This window comes from Sinohyriopsis cumingii, chromosome 11 (genome assembly GCF_028554795.1).
Source record: "Sinohyriopsis cumingii isolate HCF-2022 chromosome 11, ASM2855479v2, whole genome shotgun sequence".
NCBI classification, from domain to species: domain Eukaryota; kingdom Metazoa; phylum Mollusca; class Bivalvia; order Unionida; family Unionidae; genus Sinohyriopsis; species Sinohyriopsis cumingii.
The window spans coordinates 26180161-26203050 of NC_142971.1; the positions used below are offsets into that span (position 1 = coordinate 26180161).

The 22890-nt window shown below is 36.1% G+C and overlaps 1 protein-coding gene across 1 annotated transcript in view; it reads left to right on the forward strand.

Annotated features, from left to right (window-relative positions):
• The window catches only part of LOC149787807 (uncharacterized), a 105822-nt gene extending 84257 nt beyond the window's left edge, over positions 1 to 21565 (forward strand). Inside the window, exons 5-9 of the mRNA XM_089975671.1 lie at positions 466 to 604; positions 2497 to 2612; positions 16884 to 16962; positions 20605 to 20909; positions 21340 to 21565. Coding sequence (XP_089831797.1) covers positions 466 to 604; positions 2497 to 2612; positions 16884 to 16962; positions 20605 to 20909; positions 21340 to 21360 — 660 coding nt within the window. The 3' untranslated portion in view covers positions 21361 to 21565. The remainder of the gene's footprint in view (positions 1 to 465; positions 605 to 2496; positions 2613 to 16883; positions 16963 to 20604; positions 20910 to 21339) is intronic.
• The last annotated feature ends 1325 nt before the right edge of the window (positions 21566 to 22890 follow it).

Consider the following 22890-nt stretch of genomic DNA (forward strand, 5'->3'; position numbering starts at 1 on the left):
CTCGCAAGCTTCTTTGTCTAAAGTTTTCAGATGTTTCTCTGTATGTGTCACGCTCAGATTGCCATGGTTTTATTGAGCTTATATTTGTTAATTGGATCATTCTAATGATCTTCTATTTCCAACATCAAGATTCGTAATTCAAGACAACATTGAGATTTATGCGTCAGTTTTATAGTATTTAGTTTTTCTAAGTATATGGAGCTCAAGGTGTCAAAACAAACCACGACAACTATTAAATGCTATTCTACCTTGATTAAATATGAATTTTCCCTCTCATGTGCAGCCTGTTAGCAATGATAAACGTATATATATATATATATATATATATATATATATATATATATATATATATATATATATATATATATATTCAAGGCTGCATTTGGAAATGCAGACAAACCGAATATTGGTTTTGTGAAAAAGTGTATGCTAGGTATAATCCATTTCTTTGTCATATGTAATCAGGTTTTTGACGCCTTCGTGCTGACAGTGTCCTGGTGTCTGGATGTGGGTTTCTGGGAAGGGATCTGGGCCATGCCCGGACAGGAAGCAGCAACAATATTGATATTCATTCTACCATGGAGAGTAATTAGGATTGTCAACAGTACGTATCTGATTTTATATACATTTCCAATAACCCTGACGTTATTCAGTATTATTCCTCACTATTTGCTTCATACATATGCAAAGCTTGCTTGTCATCTCCTATTCGGATAGTGTTCATATGATATCATAGGTTTTCTTAATTACTTCCCCTTAAACTAGTCACCACCATTATTTGATCATCAACCTCCAACTATCAATATATTCCTCACTGGAAAAATGTTTTTTTTTTCTTCTGCTCATTGTGTTACGATTATATAGTCGTAAACTAAGTAACAGAAAAAGCGAAACCAACAAGTTTAGTCAGATTCAACAAATAATTAATTCCTCTATAATAAAAAATGAACATTCAAGAGGAACTTACGGTATTGTGAATTAAATCCCAAGTAGTCCTAAATCTCTATCGCACTTCCAAATATCTACAGTGTTCCGAATGAATTCCACTATTCAATGTAATAAAGTACCAATAGTCGTGGATGAACTGATGTGTCATCAGTATCGATGTATCACAACCATATAATTCAGAATGTTCTTGAATTAATTCGCAATGATTATAATAACAAAACAATGTTTGAGTTGAAATAGTCAATAAGCACTTTGTAATTACAGGGAAACATTTAAACAGGTACATCGTGTATGTCGCGATAACCTTTTCTGAAATAAAAACCCATCATCTTAATGGGAAATTACCACAAACTGTAAACCGTGTCAGGTATGTTTACTTAAAACTTTATTGAATCAGTCAGACAAACATCAAGTAGACCATTTTTTTCCAAGGGAAAAATCAATGTCTTGAAGTCAGATATAAGTCAACATATTGCCTTTACATGATCATTACCTGAAAATATAAACTACAATCATGGACAAAAGTTAGCCATGTATATATATGGTTACATAAGATCATTACACTATTGATATACATAACAATTTGATGACACAATGGCACGAGAAATACGATACATCATGTCCCATGTTCTTGAGATCATTTACCTTTACTTAACGTGATAGTATTAGCAATGTCGCATAGGTCAATATAAGTTGTATCGGTTCTTAAAACTTCTTATTAATTACCTATCAATTTTTATCCCAAAAATGTGCAAGAATTTTACAGTCAAATGCTAAAAGTAGGAAAATGAAGGTATATTCGTTCTCTGATTCTGTATAACCATGCTCACAAACGAGGCTAGAACTACTTTTTCCTCAAGGTTTCCTGATTACAATTCAACAAGTGTGAGTACCTATGCCGTAGCCTCATTTGACAGTTTGGCAGACTTAAGCTATGAACAATCTCAACGTTTTCTCATTACAGCATTATTGCAATTAAATTGCTTTTGCTAAATTAATATAAAAAATATTGAAGCTTGGGAGATAACAAAATGTCGATGGGATTGGAAACGTTCTTTTACTTTCTCATACTGTCTAAAATTTGCGGGCAAGTACGAAAAGAGAATATTGGATTGTTTCGCCAGCAAAATTTCTGAATTACGCAGATTGCCATAACGATTATGTTGTGCAAGAGTTTAGATGAGAGCTTCCGGTTTACAAATACATCAGAAACCATAGATGTCGGCATACATCAGTCTTCTCAAACTATCTTAAGGTCAACAGTATGAATCTCTTTTCTATGAGACACGAATAACGTCATCTCTCGGGTGGGTGGGTGTTGCAGAATGAGCAGTGGGTCCTCAAAACGTAGTCGTGATGGGAAGCAGAGACGAAACAATCACGGCTGCACATAGCATTCACCATTAGGATGTGACAAATATTGATATATGTTTATTATCTTCAGTTCATTATTAATACATTTTAAGATAGATTTTGGATTTGCAAATCAAATGCTGATCCCAAAATCATTGGTGGGTGTATAAAATCTTAACATTCCTTTTTGTATAGGCTTCGTTCTGGTCATTCAGGAGAAAGACCTAGTCATGCTCAAGGTGGTCAAGCAGAGGTACAGGGCGTCCGCACGCAAAAATGGCGAGTTAAAGATTAAACTGGATAAATACAGGGTAAGTATTAATGTCAGTGGTAGTCTAACAATATGTAAATGAAGAAAAAGAGGAACGATCAAGGAGGGATTAGTATCAAATAAAACAAAGGGTGCGAAAGGTTTGCCAATAGCCAAAAGAATGCAATTTGATAGTCATTTCGATATCGTCCTAACGATGATCGCCATTCGATGTCCAGTATTGTGAATATTTCTGGACTTTGATATAAAAGAACGGCCAACAAAAATCTAATTATTGTGAAAATACATTCAGCCTTAACTTCTTTAACGAAAATAAAAGTTTATAATACTTTTGAATATAAGAAGGCCCGAGCCTTTGTGTGGAACCCATAATCATAAGAATTTTTTAAAACCACTGGACTTAATCAAAAGGTCTAAAGGGTGAGACAATTGGTAATACAAAAATTAATTGTTCAGCGTATGTATTTTTAATCATAAGAATTCATACAGTCTTTAAAGGTTTTAAGAACTATAAGCAAATGAAAACAAGCATAACACATAGTTTCGATGATTCTGAAATTGTCCCAAAGGTTGAGGCGAGCAGAGCGTGTCAGAACTATTTGAGGGGAGCAGAGCGTGTCAGAATTATTTGAGGGGAGTATAGTGTGCCAGAATTATTTGAGGGGTGCAGAGTGTGTCAGAATTATTTGAGGTGAGTAGAGTGTGTCAGAATTATTTGAGGGGAGCAGAGTGTGTCAGAATTATTTGAGGGGAGTATAGTGTGCCAGAATTAATTGAGGGGAGCAGAGTGTGTCAGAATTATTTGAGGTGAGTAGAGTGTGTCAGAATTATTTGAGGGAAGCAGAGTGTGTCAGAATTATTTATCTTAGCAGCCACATAATAATTAATTCCAGTATGAACAAACTATTGTGGCTAAGCAAATATTAGGAAATCAAAGGAACAACACAAACTTAACGTGCAACCTTAAATGATATTTTTTTTATTTTATGCATGTGACCGGTATCAAAAGGTGAAGGTGACAACAGAGAGTATTTTATAATGATTTCGCTTAGATTCATGATATTTCAACTCGGCATGGACATAGCTGAAATGGGGTTCAAGAGATATGAACAAACAAAATAAAAAAAAACTATAACCTAAATCTTAAAGCAAAATTTGTTATGACTGTAATCGTAACCCTAATGGTAAAGGGGCAAGCGAGCATATCGTAAACAGAATTGCCGTAGGTGACGATAAAGGGAGGAAAGCGTAGTTCAGATAAAGATATTTTAAAGAATGTATCATCTCGACATTTCGCCTGCATAATCAAATTCCAAAACGTAATTAATTGAGCATGTAATGTAGGATGTTGTGACTATCCTTTGTTAGAAGGTTTTAGTACATTGATAGTTAATGCCAGATAAAGTTTTGTAACTGTACATCATTCCGGAGATGGAGCTACGACCCCCACCCACCATGTTTCTACATGAGCTTGAAAGCTGTGATATTTTGGTTTTCTATTGAATAAAGTGAGTAGAGTCCTCGTTTTAAATGCATCGACCATGCTTCATCACAATATATGTTATAATAGTAACATAATTATGCAGCTTTTTAAGTTTATCAAAAAACTATAAAATGATTTACAAGGGCCAAGAATATAGACAATGGCTATAGAAAACTGAATCAGCAATGTCTTGTGTGAGTCTGGCAGGCGAAAAAGTAAAATGTAAAACCCAATGTAATGGCTACTGGTTTGAAACAGTTAACAAGACCTGTGAATTACATGAAATAAAAAGAAACTTCCAAATAGCGTTTAGTCTCTTTTTCTGACATATCAGTGTGTCTTTGTTTTCCTTCCACTAATGTGACAATCTCTGTATCAAGATATACGAATGAATATAAAAGAGATCACAAGACTTTAATTTTTTTTAAAAAAAAACTCTTGATCTGAACAGGATGTCACTTTCGTTATCACGTATATCTACAACCATTTTGTGTTCCATGATCATTGTGGAATGTACACCAAAATTGTCTCTAACAATAAAATGAGAAAGTATTCAGATTTAAAGATAACGAGTGGGTGAAAATAAGAATATTAAATAATGAAGACACTTCAGAAAACTGGAACGGTCTGATAGCGATTACAATAAGATGAAAGGTAAGGACTTATAGCAGCTTGGAGGTTAAAATCATATCAGACTATGACCCTCTTATGACGGTAATAGTTTATCGGCATGGGATGGGTGTGTGGCGTATAATTTATACGAACACAGGGTATTAGCTCAACATATCCTTCAAACTGATAAACATGGCTGTAAAACCAACTATTGACCCTAAAGGCCTTGTACAGTAAATAATGATGGAATGTCATCTATTCATAAATTGTGTGATGATAGTAAAGCAATCACTTTAGTTCAAGAGTATATAATATACAATCGCTTTGTCTGTGCCTGCCCACCCATCCACTCCTCGTGATCAGTTAATGTAATTTATGTATGCCCTGGTAGGGTTTACTATACGACTGTGTACGAGTTTTACGTCCAATTTTCAAAGAATCTTGATAATTCGTTTTCTGTTTGTGCTTTGGTTTTTCCATTTTTTCGCGACTGAAGTTGAAATACATTGCATCATCAAACGATCAAACGATCAAATTCTTCACAAAACTGATTATTAATAGTTAATCAGCATTTTAAATCTCCACAGTATAAAAAGGTTAATTGATGAGGGCGGACATTGTCCAAAATCAAGTTCATTTTCCACCTAATCAGATAAATTGATTTTGGTTTTGTAGTAAACATGTTTATCTCAATCTGAGTCTTGAACTTTGGAAATCCTCCATGAATTCCCGATTCATTTTGTTGTATACTACACATTTTAAATTATATCTTTAGTAACATAATTCTATAAGTACATCTAAGAATTTATTTTGTAAACAACATGAAACTTCCTGAAGGTTATTTTCCATTAGATATCAAGCAGAAGACTATAGAAACTCGTAAATAAAAACATTATTCAGTCACGCTTTAAGATCTGTAAGATTTTGGCAGGATCAGTTGTATCATGTTGTGTCCAGGAATTTATTTGGGCTGGAATTTATTTTTTCAATTATTTAATTCAAGTGATTTTTCTTCTGAAGTTTAAATTGCTCTAAAAATAACATTCTTGGAAATAGAAACTTGAATTTATACTGACATTTGAAATAAGGAAGTATTGAATTATTGTGATTAAAAAAAGACTTTTGAAACATAGGCATTATAATGGCACATCAACACTTCTGTGTTGGATTTAATCTGGATTTCCACTAAAGTTTATTCAGAACTTTACTTATTAGGACTTGTGTTTATAATTATAGGATTATTGGGGATTTAATTCGCAATACCGTAAGTTCTCTTTTACATTTTTACTTTGCATTCTAGAGAAATAAATTATTTGTTGAATTTTAGAAAGCCTGCTACTTCTCACTCTTTTCTATTACTTATTTTAAGAATATTGAGTCGTAATAGTATAGATACTCCATACAAGAGTATTGAAAAGGCTCATCCGTGCAGAACACGATCAAATAAGTATCAATATAAGTATAGGATAGCATTAGTAGATCGGACAGTATGACTAACTTCTTCTGTATATAATTTGTAAACACTTTGTGGCTGTTGTTTCTTTTGTCTCTTTTTACTCTTGCTGCGTGCGTTTACTTTACGTACGGCAAATGATCGCCTTAGACACATCGCTTTCATATTAACTTGGTAGGGTTTTATCTGAAATTTTACATTTCTTAACTTATTGTTGTACCGAACCCATTTTCAGAACTGTTTTTCTAGCTTATAAATAGATACGGTCATAACAACAGCATAGATTAATTTCACTTTGGACGCTTTTATGCAATTCTGAAATTTACCTTAACATAGAGTCATAGCCCTGTTCACCTATTATTAGTAACACTAATAAGGTTTCAACAGTGTCTGTATCAGACTTGAATTAGCCATTGTTGTTAAATTTCAGCTTTGTACCTATACATCTAAGAAACAAAAAGAAATATTCTGATTTTACTTTTACTGTTACTTCATTAGAAGTCTTATGCAGTAACACATACTCCGACGCAAAACAGTTCTTTTTTGTATATTGCTTTCTATCGTGAGATTTAATGTCCTTTTTTAGGGTAGTAAAGACCAATATCTGTAATTCTAACATTTGTTTCGTCAAAGGCTTGTGAATGCTTGCTATCGTCTTTAATTATTCCATTTATGCCTTCGAAAAGTCTTCAGTCGTTATTTTGCAAAATATTAAAAAGTTTAAGGCTCAAATTAACTTGCCTTCCATATATACTGTTGACAGTTTTATTAAATTAATCCTCACCAACTAGACGTATAATTTGTAAACTGATTATTTTATTTAATCGTGTGTGAATCTCTTAATAGAAAGTACAGCATGCAACTGTTACCGTCCACACGTCACATTTGCTTGAGTTTTTCCAAATTTTTAAGCCACCATAATTCTGTACTCATGCTCTCAAGAGTACACTGGACTTCATTTATCTGGTGGAAAAAAATTCTTCCTAATTCAACTGATATTACAAATCGTTTTATGGTTGTGCTAAAGTTGTACACGATAAACAATTAGCTCAGGAAAATGCATGATTGGTTCTATTACTGCTATACATTATATTAATGAAATTATAAAGAAGCGTAACATTATTTTTGTTGTCTTTTACATTATACCAGTCTTGCCTAGGATAATTTTGAATATACAATGCATTCTTTCTTGCATCTTGCTGTGTCGTCATCACAAAGTACACATATTATGTATGTTTGGCTCTGTTGTGTTCCAAAGCAAAACTCTTTTTATGTCATTCACATTCTACTAACACCCGATCGTGCCAAAGCTATATATGTCCTGTTATTTCTCTAGTTTTATGGAGAGGTTTTTATTTGGCACATCATCTGTAGAAAGAAAGACATGTCTTGTCACATCATTTATTTTAATGGCATACTTTTTCAGGTGGTTCCCAGTATTTGAATTGATCATCGTATACTTTCTATTTAATTCTTTTCGGGTTTAAATTCTTTCTGTATTTTCCACGTCATTTTCTTTATCATATAAAGTGACCTGTTATCATGCAACAGACATTCTATATCTACTTCCTTGAAGTTGTTTTAGTAAGTAAACAACTGCATCACCTAAAATTATTTGATTGCAAATATTTCATTGTTAAATTCATGAAGGTTGCCTATTACAAGATGTGCATTTGCATTTTAAAATTCTGACCGTATCGCTTATTTATATTTAACTTATACAAGTGTATCGGTTATCGAGTAACATAATTTGTTGATCCATCCATTTGATTCTATTTCTTCACTGCTTGCCTCAGTCATAGTCTTGTCTCTTCAACTGTGATGAATCTTCCTCGAGCAAACAATTAGATGAAACGTCAACACAGTTTCTTGTTTCGTTTTATGCAAACGATGTGCACGTTTCAAGACAGTTTAGTCTATTTTATTTTATCCCGTTTAACTTGAACCCCACTCCGGTTTCTTTGTTGTTTAAAACGAATTAAAGGATCCGGATTAAACTTTCTGACATAAATTTAAGTGTTGTGAACAAAACGACAGGATGACCGTTTGAAATAAATATTTGTTCTTATCAGCAATTAGCAACGTTTCTTCAATCCTTTCAAATGTATGCATATTCGAATAACTGCGGTTGTTACCGTAGAAGCTCATGATACCATGTAAACGTTAAGACTATCGAAGACGCACATCCCAGTAAAAATGTGTTTTGTTGAAAATCTGCCTTTGTATACTGGACGATTTTAAGAAGACGGATAAATAAGTAATAGAAGACAGGGCAATAGATATAATGGACATTGACAATTCCATCTTATATGGAAAATAGCTTTAAGTAAGTTGATATGAGAGAACGATAGGCGTATCAAAACCATAATGCAAACACTGGGTTTTTAATGTTCTAGAGTCATGATGGTACCACAATTTCCAGTCGATGCTTGCAGCAAATTTAAATTGCAATGATAGTTTACATTAATGATAGAGGCATGGATATGTATTAAATATTATGAATAAAGTTATCGTTACTGAAAATTAACATATACAGTGATGGTGTAAATATATACTACCATCCTTTTCGCCCATAACTGAGTACAGGACTGCAATGTATGATACTTATATAACCATAATCAAATAACTGTTACTGTTAAACCACAATTCAGCTGCTTTACTCAATAGTTATTTACTGTACATTGTATGGACTGCATATGCATTCAGTGGGGGAATTATACAGTAAGAATTTGTTTTATTTTATATTACTTATTCGTTATCTTTTCCTCCGGTATCACATCACATTAAGAACTTTCTAAACCATTGTTTAAGATAGTTATTACAGCCGGCTTAAAAGAGGCCTCATGCTTCTCTTGGGTCACAACTCAACTTAGAAACTGTTGAAATCCCGTGTCAGTAAACATAGGCGGTTCTGAAGAACAAGAGACAGAACTAGACATACCATCATATCCAGTACAGACAGTGGGTCAAGGCCCATGGGTTTTGGACTTAGTCATAACAGTTGAAATCCACACCTTCTAGCTATATACTGGTTGAAGGACATGAGTAGAAATCAGACACATAAATATTTAATATATTAGGTCAAAATATAATTTCAACATCCTCAAAACCACTTCTTTTAATGTTGTCAAACTTTCTAAAATAATTCAAATGTGATATGTTTTAGTTAATGTTGTTTCATAGGTCTCCATGGCAACCAAACAGCTTTGACCTCAACCAGGTGCAAATTTGTTTTCAGCATCAATCCCTTAACCCCAATGGTCGTTAGGGCACCACAAAATTTGTTTTAATTTTTAAATATATCTATAATGGTAATCTAAGTCAAACTTTACAAACGAAAGAAATATCTTAAACTTTTAGTTTTTTATTTTATATTAAAGAGAACAAAAACTGTCTCATAAAGGACAAACTAGTTATTTTGGCTGAGAGTAGTGGGACCTTGGATTTAGTTTCAGAAATAATTGTTTCCCTGTGGGTGTATGTATCAGAAGTCGTGATATTATTATTATTGACATAACCTTTATTATAGAACGAACGTGTATGAAATACTTAGATGTGAGTGTCTAATTTGACCTGATGATTTAATTCTCTACATAGTATACGATCAACATCAACAATATTCCGACTCATTTCTTACCTTACAAATTATAAAAAACACATACAAATATAAACTGCTTAATTATAAGTGCACAGAGCCAACATTACCTAACTCTGCATAATCCATAACTATAACAAGTACAAGGTCTAACACTACTTACTTAAAGTCAGTTATGTACCACGATACAACATCGTAGCAGATTACACCATCCACATTAATCTTGAATATTACTAATTTGTTATACGCTACATTATGACATGTTGATAATTCAGCTATGCATAGAATTTTTAAATTTCTACTAAATTAAACGCACATAATAGCGTATAAATCTTACGAAACCTAGTTAGGAAAGTGAGGTAGATTCGGGCAAATATATTTTATCTGCGTCACTTGATTTAGTTTCCTGTAGCGATGGATACCACCTTTTTTATGTACTAGGACAACTGGGAAACTCCGAAAGCAATCATTTCTTCAATTTCAACCCCTACTACTTGTTGCCTCGCATGGCGCAAAGGGTAGAGTTTCCGTTTAACAGGCTGGACGTCCACTGTCTTAAAAATGAATTCAACTAGCGACGTTTTCGCTGGTAGGTCTGTAAGTACATCAGAATACCATGTCATCAACGTCTCTATCTCCTTCCGCTGCTCACTAGTCAGTATTGGGTCACACCCCACGTCTGAGGGTATCTCAGCCTTCGTCAAAGGACAACTCAGAACGGCGTTAGCGTTTTCCGGGTCGCCCTTGGAGTCCTCCGTGAAGATCGTGGCAACAACGAAGTCGCTAAAGGGCTCTCGTTCTCAATATTTCGTAAGGAGATTAGCATGGTACAGTTTCTCCTTAGTTGGTAGCCGTATCCGGTAGGTCTGTTACGACGTACATAACTCTCCACGAAACTTGTAGCTTGTTGTGTTCATGAGCAAACAGCGGCAACACCTTGTATCCTACGTCTTAGTGGCGTGGTTTAGTGCGTTTGTTGAGTATCTTGCCTGGCGAGACTTCGCTTGCTGGATGTTCCTCTTTTCTAACGTACAAACTTCCTCAAGTTTGTTAAGTCCGTGACGTACTGATAGATAGTGCGTATCTTCAACAGCGTGTTCGTCTGTCCACAAATGCCTAAGTACGCCGATGGATCCTCGTACGGTCCTCCCGTATAGGAATTCAAAGGGTGAAAACCCTAAACTCTCTTTCGGGACTTCCCGATATGCACATAGCATAACAGGAATATATAAATCCCAATCCTTAGGACGGCCTTCACACAGCGTCTTAAGGGTGTTCTTCATAGTCCCGTTAAATCGCTCGACCAGTCTGTAACACTGAGAGTGATAAGGAGTGGTAGTGAGATGCTTAATCGACATCAATCGGCTAGACTCTTTCATCATTTGACTCACGAATTGAATCCCCCGATTGGTCGAGATCTCGTCAAGCATTCCGACTTGTGACCAAATTCCAAGCAAACCTTACGCGACAGTTTCCGGATCGATATTTCGTAACGCGACAGGCTCCGGAAAGCAAGCAAGGTAGTCAATGGTCGTTAAAATATAATGATTTCCTTGTCCGGACGCTGGTTTTATCGGTCCGCTTAAATACATCGCGACACGGCGGAATTGTTAATCTATAAGAGGTATATTCCCAAAGTGCCATCCGCTGACACTCGTTATAGGAGAGATAAAACCGCTTAGCGTCTCCCTGTATCCTTGGCCAGTAGAATCCTTTGACAAGACGGTCATGCCTCTTGGCTATCCCCATATGTCCCTCCATGAGACTTCCATGCGCGACTTCAATACGTAGCCTCGCTTCGCTTTCGGCATGACGACTTGCTTGAGGTGCTCGTGTCCCTTCCTGGCGTGGCGGTAAAAGATTCCAATCTTGTACTTAAACCTCACCTATCCATTTGGAGTTCTCTATCCGTTCCTTCTTGAGCTTGTTTATGCAACTGCGCCAGAGTTGCGTCTTCGTCCTGAAGTTTCTTCAAAACGGCTTGATGAACATTATTAACCGTCGACGAAATAACTTACATTGACGACTCTTGGACCTGGTGTCCACAGCACTTACCGGTACAGGTGTACAGGTTGCTGAGTTAGGTTAGGGTAACACATAATGATACCCCAGTATGACGCCATGTGACAATCCAGACAAGCATACAGCTTCGAGTTTCCCTATCATACACAGCAAAGCGAGGTCACTGACTGCAACTGGTAACGTGTCACGCGTACTGTTGGCATACAGGACCTGAATTACCTCCCCTATATAGTCCTCTGGCTTCAGGCACGTCTTGTCGACAAGGGCGGGGACACATACCCAGTGTCATACAAGATGGCTGCGTCTTCCCCATTTACGGTGGCGAAAGCGAGGTTTAATGATTTACAGGTCGCCTCAGTCCCGTGTTTCTCACTGGTAACATCATTCACCTTGGGCGACCTGGCCATGGGACAGTCCATGGCAAATGCCCTGGACGCATTTAGCTGATGCACGTCGGCGGCTCTATCCGTCCTGCAAAGCCCTTTTCCGTTGTCGGACCCCGTCCGGATCGGTAGGTGGAATCCTTGCCCGTAGATCCACTTCTTACCTTCCAGTCCTCAGGACTGTTATGTACGGCTTGGTATCCCTCAACAACTCGGCGCGACTGAGTGGGGCGAGGTCTGTCCGTAGCCCCAGAAACTTCAGTCTTTGAGTGCGCTTATTCGTATCTTTCTGCCATGCTGACAATCTCTTCGAGCGTACTGTGCACTCTCTCTCTCTCTCTCCAGGAAAGCTGTTCATTCTCGCCTGTATGTACTCAAAACGTGTTCCTTGAGTATCGTCTCACGTAAACCTTCATATGTCCGGTCGATCTCTGCCATTTTGACCTCTTCTCATATAACCCGCGAACTCAGGTAAGAAATTGAGAGTTTGTCTCCGTTTGCTTTTGCGTGGACTCTCAAAAAAGTGTCCGATATGTTTCGGCGGTCAGCCGATAATGGCAAAGAAGGGCCTTCTTTAGGGGGTTGCAATCGTCTGCTTGGTCTAATGCTAAGTTGTGATAAACTTCTCTAGCTGCACCTTTCAGAAAGGCCGAAAGACTGATCTCCCAGTGTTGTTCAGGAATCTTATGTACGCACGCGAGTTCTCGAATTGAACGAGGAAATCGTCAATCGATTCTTCCCTTTCATTAAATCGCGGCATGTTTATCTGGCAATACGGTGGTCAGCAATCGGTCATCAGTTCCCTCTTGGATTAGAACTGGCGTCGTCTTTATCTGTTGTGCTAGCCCCTACTCTTAATCTTTCCATCTCGAGAGCATGAGCTAGGTCTCTTTCCTTCTCGGCCGCTCGTCGTTCTGATTCCCTCTTGTTCACGACTGCTTGTATCCTGGCCAGCTCTTTCTTGGTTTCTCTTTCTGCTTCTTTTTCTTTCTCAACCCCTTGTCTTTCTGCTTTTTTCTCTGCCCTCTATTCTTTAATTAGTTCCTCGATGCACTCTGCGAGGCGGTTCCCCTCGTAACCTAAGTCTTCCATGCCAATGGCATAATGCTATTTTATCATCTGCCTTTATGTTGCCATCGTTAAGTCATGCTGGCAATAAGTGATACTTTTTCTCAACTTGCTAGAGCGTTCGCAGATGCTATACATTCTTATCAACAAAATACTTACCCGTTTCCAACGAACCGACTCGTCTTTAGTAAGATATCTGCCCGATATTTGTCTCACTACAACTGTAAATAAATGAAAGCTAACAAGCATGCAAATGTGAAAATATAAAATACACAGAAGGGAAACTCTCTCTTAAAATTTCAATAATACTTCTTAATTATCATTTCTTTGCTCGTAATGATGCTATTTATGCGAATTTCAAGTTTCGGATGATGCCGCCAGTCACGTGCCTCCTACGGAATTATAGCTAACTCCGGAGAAGGTGAGAGTGTTTCCTTCCCGTGTCCCTTCTATGTCACTCATTTGTAACTTGCGCCTTATATCTCTTTGTCGGTACTTCAGGTACCCTTGTTTCCGTTCTCCCGGCCCTCCTTGTCGGTACCTCCGGTACTCTTGTTTCCGTCTCCGGCCCTGCATCTTCTCCTCTCTCTGATCTTCGGGTGGCGTCCTATGCCACCGGAAAGCTTCCTGTGGAATAAAATGGACGCTCAATTTTGCCTCCTTGTTCCAATACAGAATAATTATCACACTTTAACAGACCTATCATCAGCATAATGGCAATTAAATCATTAGGTCAGCTTATAATCTCACATCTAAACATTCCATACACGCTTGTTCTATAATAGAGGTTATATCAATTACAATAATATCACGACTTGAAAACAAATACACGCAATATCCCTAATTCTCTACACATTATACGATCAACATCAACACTATTCCGACTCATTTCCTACCCTACACATTATAAGAGATACATACAAATATAAAATGCCTAATTATACGGTCACTATGGCAACAATACCTAACTCGTCAAAATCCATAACTATATTCAAATACAAACAAGTACAATGCCTAAAACTATTCACTATTAAAGTGCGTTATGCAGATTAAACCATGCACTTCGATTTTGTCCTAACAACTACATACATTAATCTTGTATAATACTAATTTGCTATACGCTACATTACGACATATTGATAATTCAGCTATACATAGAATATTAAAATTTCTGCTAAATTAAATGCACATAAACTTACGACACGTAGTTAGGAAAGTGAGACAGATTCGGGCGAAGATATTTAACCTTAGAAACCTTTGTTCCAAATCTCGTCCGAAGTTCCTTGAACTCCTTCCCCGCTCTTTTACGAGTGGCTATTTTGCTTTCGGAGTGCAGTCTATTGTCTCCGAACTCTTTCCACGTCTAAACGTGCACTGATTCTTTCACAATAAATGTAACATTATAATGTCTGGGTGCATGTGAAACCCGCCCAAAATTTGTCTATCTTATTTCTTATTATATACCGTTGGTCTCTTTGAAATCTGTCTGGGGTAGTACTACTGATACGTTATAGTGTCGGTTTTCCGGCCTCTAAGCCTAAGCCGACCGATGAGAGCAATGGCTGATGGCAATAAAAACAGAGTGTCTCAACCCGCGACAAGGTTTCTCATTGAAGTAAACGCGAATTCGATCGTAACACAATGGCTAAAGTACTGACAGGTATTTTCTTTGTTTCAAAATCGGTCTAAAGTCGTAATATTATATAACACGTATTGACATTACCCAAAGTACTTTGAATTACGAATTCTATCAGCAGACATTTGTTTTAAACACTAAGCAGAAATTGTTAGTAAATTTTCTCACACAGTCGATGATACAAAATACCTTTATAAGTATATTTAGGTGGTGGTTGGTTTAATTTAGCTGTCAAACTACCCTTGGCACACCTATGTGGCTTGAAACTGCTAGATTTATTCATTTAGAATTATCTGAGATTAAACATATATTTGGCAGTCTAATATATTCCAGATACTATATTTTGAAAGATATTACATATTTGTAGAGGCTCCTTACGTATATTAAAGTATATTTAAACTAATGTCTTGTTTCTTTCTAAGAATATTAAAGGTGTTAGTGAACTCACAGAGAGAGAGAGAGAGAGAGAGAGAGAGAGAGAGAGAGATGTGGGGGGAACGTTTTTCAGTGGATACCACTCCAAACTATAATATTCGAAGCTCTCGTTAGATGATAGCTGTATATGGGATACAAATGAAAATAGAGTTAAATTATGAAGAAGAAAACAAAGAAGCAAATAACAATAAAGTTATGTTTTTAAGCCACTTGGTGGGATGTAGGATAATCTGAACTTTAACGTCTGAGATTCTTATATTTGTCTAGTTTTAATACGTATGTATTGTTTCAATTACACGAGGCTGATTTTGCGATGCACATAAAACTTTGGCTGATGAAATCCAGATATTATTTTGAAACTGAAAGAATATTTGTTTTTCAAATTTAATATTGCCCTGGTTCGGAATATCTTGAATCGCTTTAGATAAATTAGTCCTGATAATGCTACAGGGCAGTCGTATTGGGCTTTAGTAATTGTTTGGAACATGATTTTGTCCATGGAGACATTTGGAAAACAATGTTACTGATTAATATGTATCACAGTATTAGAAAACTTTGGTTTAAGATTATTCAGTAAATATATTAAGGTTGTTATTAAAATTTTAGTATTGTGAATCAGTCATTTTTCAAACAAATAACTGGTCATTATTAGTTAAGGATTTGTTCATCTCTTGTTTTTCTTTAAAAAAAATATTATATGTGCTTAAATCAGAGTATTGGAGATCAGGGTGAACTTTAACAGGATATTTTACAATGACTTGCAGATAATTTTGTACAAATTTGGCTTTTGAGATATTTTGAATTATTACTTAATACACTGCATACTTTTATGGCAAATTTTCTTTTTAAGTCCCATTTCAATAGTATTGCTCTGTCCATAGTTTTGTTCCAAGTCCTATTTTAATAGTATCACTGTCTCCAAATTTTCGTTTTAAGTCCAATTTCAATAGCGTCACCGTGTCCAAAGTTCGTTTTACGTCCTATTTGAATAGTATTGCGGTGTCCACCTTCAGAATATCTGACGGCAAGACTTGGAGAATCCTCACATTGATAGTTTGGACATAAAGAGTGGTAGATGGTATCAACAAATTACTCCTAATAAAAAAAATTGTTGTAGAAATTGCACTGAGTGGATGTCATTTTGTTCATCGTCCATTATAAAAAAAAGCTAAAAAGAATCAACATACCAAACAGGTTCACTCATATCTTTTAGTTTGTTTCTTGCTTAATGAACTTTTGAGCTCATCAGTTAAGAGCATGGCCATTTGTCGCGAAACTTTGCACAATGAAAAGAAATGTTGTATTTAATCTCATTTAATTTTTTAATTATTTTGTTCAAATGTAATTTTATGCATTTTATCTTGACTAGACTCATCTATGATAATTTTTATGATTGTCAAATAGAATAGTTTGAATGTCAATGCATTTTTCCAACATTTGCAAGATAAATTTTCCTTTCCAATGTGTTATGTTTGTTTCCTTTTCCAATAGGTTACGCACTTCACTGATTCATTACTTCTGCGCGATATTTCCATATTAAATTCCACAAAAGTTATTTTGGAAAGGGTCTTTCTGTACTTTTCCATAACGAAATGTTCTACTTCAAATATGTGATCATTTTCAGATGTGGGTACGCCAACTTCAAGGACTATGTAGGAAGTGTGGTGCGCGTGAGTCGGCTATTCAAGCATGCGCTACAAAAGGTAATGACTTTAATGTTAACTAAAACAATTCTTTCTATTTATGAACCTCGCCAGAGAAACTATGAAAAGCACACCAAACATCAGTGAAGCATGCGTGTGTCAAAATTTATTTTATAAAATGTATATAACATTAGCAATTCCTTTAATGCATGTAAATGTTGTCATAAGTTGACAATTATATATTGAAATAACTATTCCTTTTCACACACACACACACACACACACATACTGCTCTTCTATTATAGAACAAGTCTCCAAGGCACATGGGTTGATCTAGTAGTACAAGTATAGGATGTTTTACATTTGGTATAATTGTTTGCCCGGGACAGCCAGGAATAGTGTATGATCACCCTAGGAGATGTCTAAAGAAATTAACCGGAGCACCGACCATTATTCTAAAGGGGCAGCGATAGGAGAGGTAAAGCTTGCTACACATGGACCATGACTAACCATTAAAAAAGCAGAAAAGGGAGCGTGGCAATGTACATGTGCAAGCCGCTCGCGGAAACATGTCTACTTATCTCGTCGGGTCTACAGACAAAAGAGCTGGGACTTTATGTGGTGGACGGCGTTATTAACACGGTATTAACGCTGTGACTGAAAAGTATCATGACTGGGAAAAGATGGCAGACTTTATTTGAAGAGGTCACTTAGGGTCGGTGCTGCCCACAAGTGAGGAACTTGGCAGACCGTGTACCAATGGAGACCATAGCCGGACGAGACTTTCCTGAAACTCGAGATGTATAGCCGAGTTACTTTCAAAGTTTCCTGGTGAAATACTAATGGTTCTCATTTTGCCTAGAGAACCTATTTGATACTATCTATTTTTCGAAAAAAAACTAATTTGATCTGTTTCGTTACCGCCATCAAAATTGTTATTCTCCTATTTTCTCTTATGCGTGATGCAAACTATGTAAAAGTCATTTTGACTTCGTTGATTGGTTTTACTAGACGTTGTATGTACACATTGTACACAAAATTCCAACTTATTATTGAATCATTTTAAAATTGTTTTGACTTAAACTGAATTGAATAATTGCACAGGTGGCTTACACATTATTGGCATTTTATTGTTCATTTGTATAACTGGACTAGATTTGGAATAAATACGAGCTGGTTTTTCTAGGATTATACAACATCCATGGCCTGCTTGCTGAGTCCCTTGCCTCCTGCTTCTCTCGGACATTCGTACATGGACGGAGATGTGGAACAATTTCCACCCGTCTAAAGCTTGGAATCCCAATGTGACGTCATAGTGGCGACCAATCCCTACTGGCGTCACATACTGCCTTGGTTGACACCTTTGCTCAGTTGTGGCAGACTGAAATTCATTTATAAACACGAGTGCGTGTTGGGTTCATTCCTACGTATGACGGCCCTTCATTCAGGTCGTTAGGGGGTTATTAGTCCCAAGACCTGACGGCCTAATTAATCAGTGTTCTGTGAACACATACATGCATGGGGGATGAGGCACTAATTCTTTCCCCAGGATTACTTAATCAGCCAGCTTGCTTTGCTGGCATATACTCGGAGTACATGCCATAACGGGCGCAAACAACGTTAATTCAATTAGTCAGTCAGTCAGACACAGGGGCTCGTTACAAATAAAACTAAAGGTATAGGTTATGGGTCCTGTAACGTGAACCACAGCCTATGACAAGTATGATTTAAATGCTAACTTATAGGAGCAAATAAGCTTACATCTGTTTAGAGAAGACGATGGACGTTTGCCAGTTTCCCAACTGAAACAAAGTTTTCCAGCCACTGTTAGCATTTCTTTCGCAGTAAAATAGATCCAACAAGCTAATGTGATGCAATTCCGACTCAATATAAAACTTGTCTTTATCTAAAGTACTGTTCTATATCAAATAATCAAACATTCGTGTTCGGTCACAAATACATTAAATGAATAATCCAGTAATCATCTCTTTACATGAATATCCAACGACTGGAATGCTTAGAAGTGACGTTGACACATCTAGGATTAAAACATTGTAAACATTCTAATCAAATATATATATATATATATATATATATATATATATATATATATATATATATATATATATATATATATATATATATATATATATATACCTAGTGTATGGCTCGTCTAAAGTAACACGAGTGAACGATGTGATATCATACTGTACCGGAGTTTTCTATGGATATCAAGTGTTAAACAATGACAGTCTGGGTCAAATGTTCTAATGATTTGGAAGGACGATTGCTTTTTGAGTTATTAGTAACATAAACTATACGTGTGTTACTGGCTATAAAACAGCGCTTTATTAATTCAGTTAGTGTATGGGACTATTTTAAGCACAACAGTTCTATGGTGGAGTCGAAGAAACTTTACCCAGGACCGGCATTAGGCCGATTGAACCGATTTAGCTAAAAGGGGCCCCGAGCTTAAGTAATTTAAAAAAATACATCTATAGAGAGAAATTAATGTTAAAGCGATGGAAGAAACTTTTAAGTTCAATATAATATAGGATTTGTGTAAAAGCTTATTTCCTAATGCCGATTTCACAGGGGGCCCCGCGCGTAAGTCCAAACTGATCCAAATTGGCCCCGCGTTTGCTAAAACCATTATTGACATTAACAGTGTATTAAATCACATCTAATCTGTACTCAGTTTTTTCATCTGTTTTCAATTTTTCCGTCCATTCATACTTTTTCATTGTCATGTATTTTCTTTCCTTTTTACTATTAAACAACCCTGGAAACCTAAAAACTAACAATTGTATTTGGAAAGGTTTCCGACAATGTTATTGGCCAATTTCGTTTTCGATCTTCAGGAGTTTTTTTTATTGATAAGTCAGTCCTTGATTTCATGATAAGCTCAAACTTTCAGTGTGCTCATGATAATTCAGAATTACTGCAGCTTCGGTCAGGTCACTGATAAAGATAACTTTTAACCTATATTATGTGATAAATATATTAACATCGAAATTTTGAAACAGACCAGACTTCATCAGAATGCTAGATCTCATCTAATCCCCGCGGTCTAATCCTAAAACCTGACACAGTCGCCCTAGCAAGAAAACTAAATGCCATACGTTTTTAGTATCCTTCACGTATTATGAATGTAATACAACAGCGTCAGAGAAAATGAGATAAATGCGAACACTTACGTAATCAACGGGACTTAAAAATTAGGTAAATATGACCTTTTTGGAGTATCGTTTTGTCTAATACCAAGTATACCCATCACGTTTCCATACTACGTACTAAAGTGTCTGACAGAATGACTCAAATGAAGCAAAATTTGCGTTGAAGTCCACGCCGTTAACCACAACCCTACCGGAAAAGCGACCCTTATCTTTATCTCTCGATTATATTTCGCAAGCGAGATCCTCAAACTGATACACATATACAAGTTTTGCAAGAGTTAGCTCTTACATCACAAACGTTATGTGGTATAATTACAGATGGCACATATCGTGGCCTAAAATATTTCTGCAATTTTGTCTGATAGTTATCGATACAGATTGATTATTACATGTTTAAATGGCAAAAATAGATGGTTCAATACAAATTTCTGCTTTTATATATGCTACCACTCAACATCTAAAAAATGTTATGATAAATGAAACAAAAAGACAAAGATCCCATACATTTATTGTTTACATTTTTCAGTAAAAAGACGGCGCAGCCCCTTTTTCAGCAGTCTATCAAACTTGGCATCCACAGCATCATTTACTACCATGGGTTCTTCGTCTAAAATGGACAAGAGTTTGTTTTTGTCATCTGATGACGATGAAGACAACAACACAGTCAAACAGAACGGACACCTCACCTCCATAGCAAGTGATAGCCAGATGTCGTCTCCAATCACTTTTACTCTGACTGATTTAGATGCAAACGGCACGCAGAATCCAGTTTTCTCTTTTGATCTGGAATCGGTCACATCGATCAGCACAAAAGCGGACAGTGAGAGTTCAGTAAGATGACATTCATATTTTACGGGATTGTGATGGGGCAAAAATAGGCAAGGAAATAGTAGTTAGTTTAACAGCTGATCAAACCATTCAGCATTGATTTGGCTGATTGCAGAAAAAGAAAGCGCTAAGAAAATTGTCTTTAGGTGAGATATCGGCAATTGTTTCTCACTTTTATAATACTAATGAACAAGGCATTAAAAAATGTCTTGACATTATGTTCTGAAATTCTTTTGTCAATTGATATCAGTGGGTCATGTTCTTTGTTGTTATTTTTCTCTAGGATAAGTCCGGGTACAATTTCGGTCACATAAATACACAAGTTGAGAATGGATAATATCCATAATGCATACGTGCAAAATTTAACGTATCTGAATATTCCACTAGGCAGTTATATTGGAAGGAAATTTAACTCGTGTTATTTTATTTTCAGGGTATATCCACACGACTGTAAAGGTACACGAATCATCGAGTAACGTCAAATAAACGATGAATGTGGGCAAGACCCTGCTGCGAAGGATTCAAAGTCCTGATTTCCAAGTATTATACGTTTCATCCTATGTTCCCTTTCGCTTCATTCATGTCTTTATTACGCTCATAATGTAATGTCTGAATAGCATGAAATACAATGTTTTTGAAACATAAACACATTATTTCTATTACTTTTTGGGTTTTAAATAAAGATTGCTGCTTTATTAAGATCAGCTGAACAAATTATAAGACTTATTGCTTAAATCGAGTGTATTGTAAACGCTATCTCCGTTTTCGACAAGACATCTAAAAATCTAAACCATCTTCTCATCTGAATTATTACTGCAAATTCCGACAAAATCTGTCCTCTCCTAAACCTTAAATATATACTACTCTCTAGTCCCCCACCTCACTGTCTCTCAACATTTGTGAATAAAATAGTAGTTATTCTATTTATTCGTTCTCATTGGTATGTTTAATTACAATATGCGTAATTGAACTTCCTATTTTAAAACAATAACAACTACCTCACCATCGTAGTTGGATGGCGAAGACCTGCTTAAAGCACCAAGACTTATCCCCGGCCTCTCAGACTTTCGGCACGGAAGATTCGCAGTCATTAGTCGGGGCAAAATACGGTTAAAGCTGTGAACCCTTGTGGAATGCTCACATTAAGTGGACACATTTTCCTTCCATCTCTGAGTATGTGCTGACATCATTGAAATTATGGCGTCGTATTATTATTATATACTCCTTTTATCTCCGTTAACTTTACATTGACATAATTGTGCGGTATTCTGCGATACAGAACACCTTGATATTGATCGCACGTTCATAACACATGTGCTTCAAATTAGTGTAGTGTGGTAGGAACTATTTTGTTAACAAACCACGTACACTCATGTAGTATACCTGAAGTTTCATTGTACTAGATTTGTTTGTGGATGAACTAAAACAGCTGTTTTGTCTATTTGAAAGTAGAGATGATAAAGTGAGCAACGTGGACGAGTTTTGTCGGAAGGATATACTGCACTCCCAAGGTCGTGCAGTATTCCATCCAAAAACTCGTTCATATTTTCCAATACAAATGCAATAACCAATAATTACGTCATAAGTTACGTTATGCCAACATAGACTAAATTAATATTGAATTTATGAAACGAGTTGAAAAGGGTGAGCAAAGCTGGATATTATTTAACAAGTTTAATAAATTTAATATTAAATCATTACCCATGTGAGATTCTTTTTATCACATAGTTTCATTTGAGTAGAAATTATTTAAAAAGGAAGACGAATGAATAATTTTGTTCATTCTGACAGACGCCGTACCTTTCATTTGTTATGCGTAAAAATTAGCCCCAAATGAAGTTGAATCAGTAGAAGTATATTATACATTTTTGCTAACTAAAAATCAAAGAATAAGCTTCCATCCAAATAAACAGAACATTTTACGAAAGACAAAACATTTTTCAACACAAAATGTTCATTGAGCGTGATGTCACATTTTTTGATA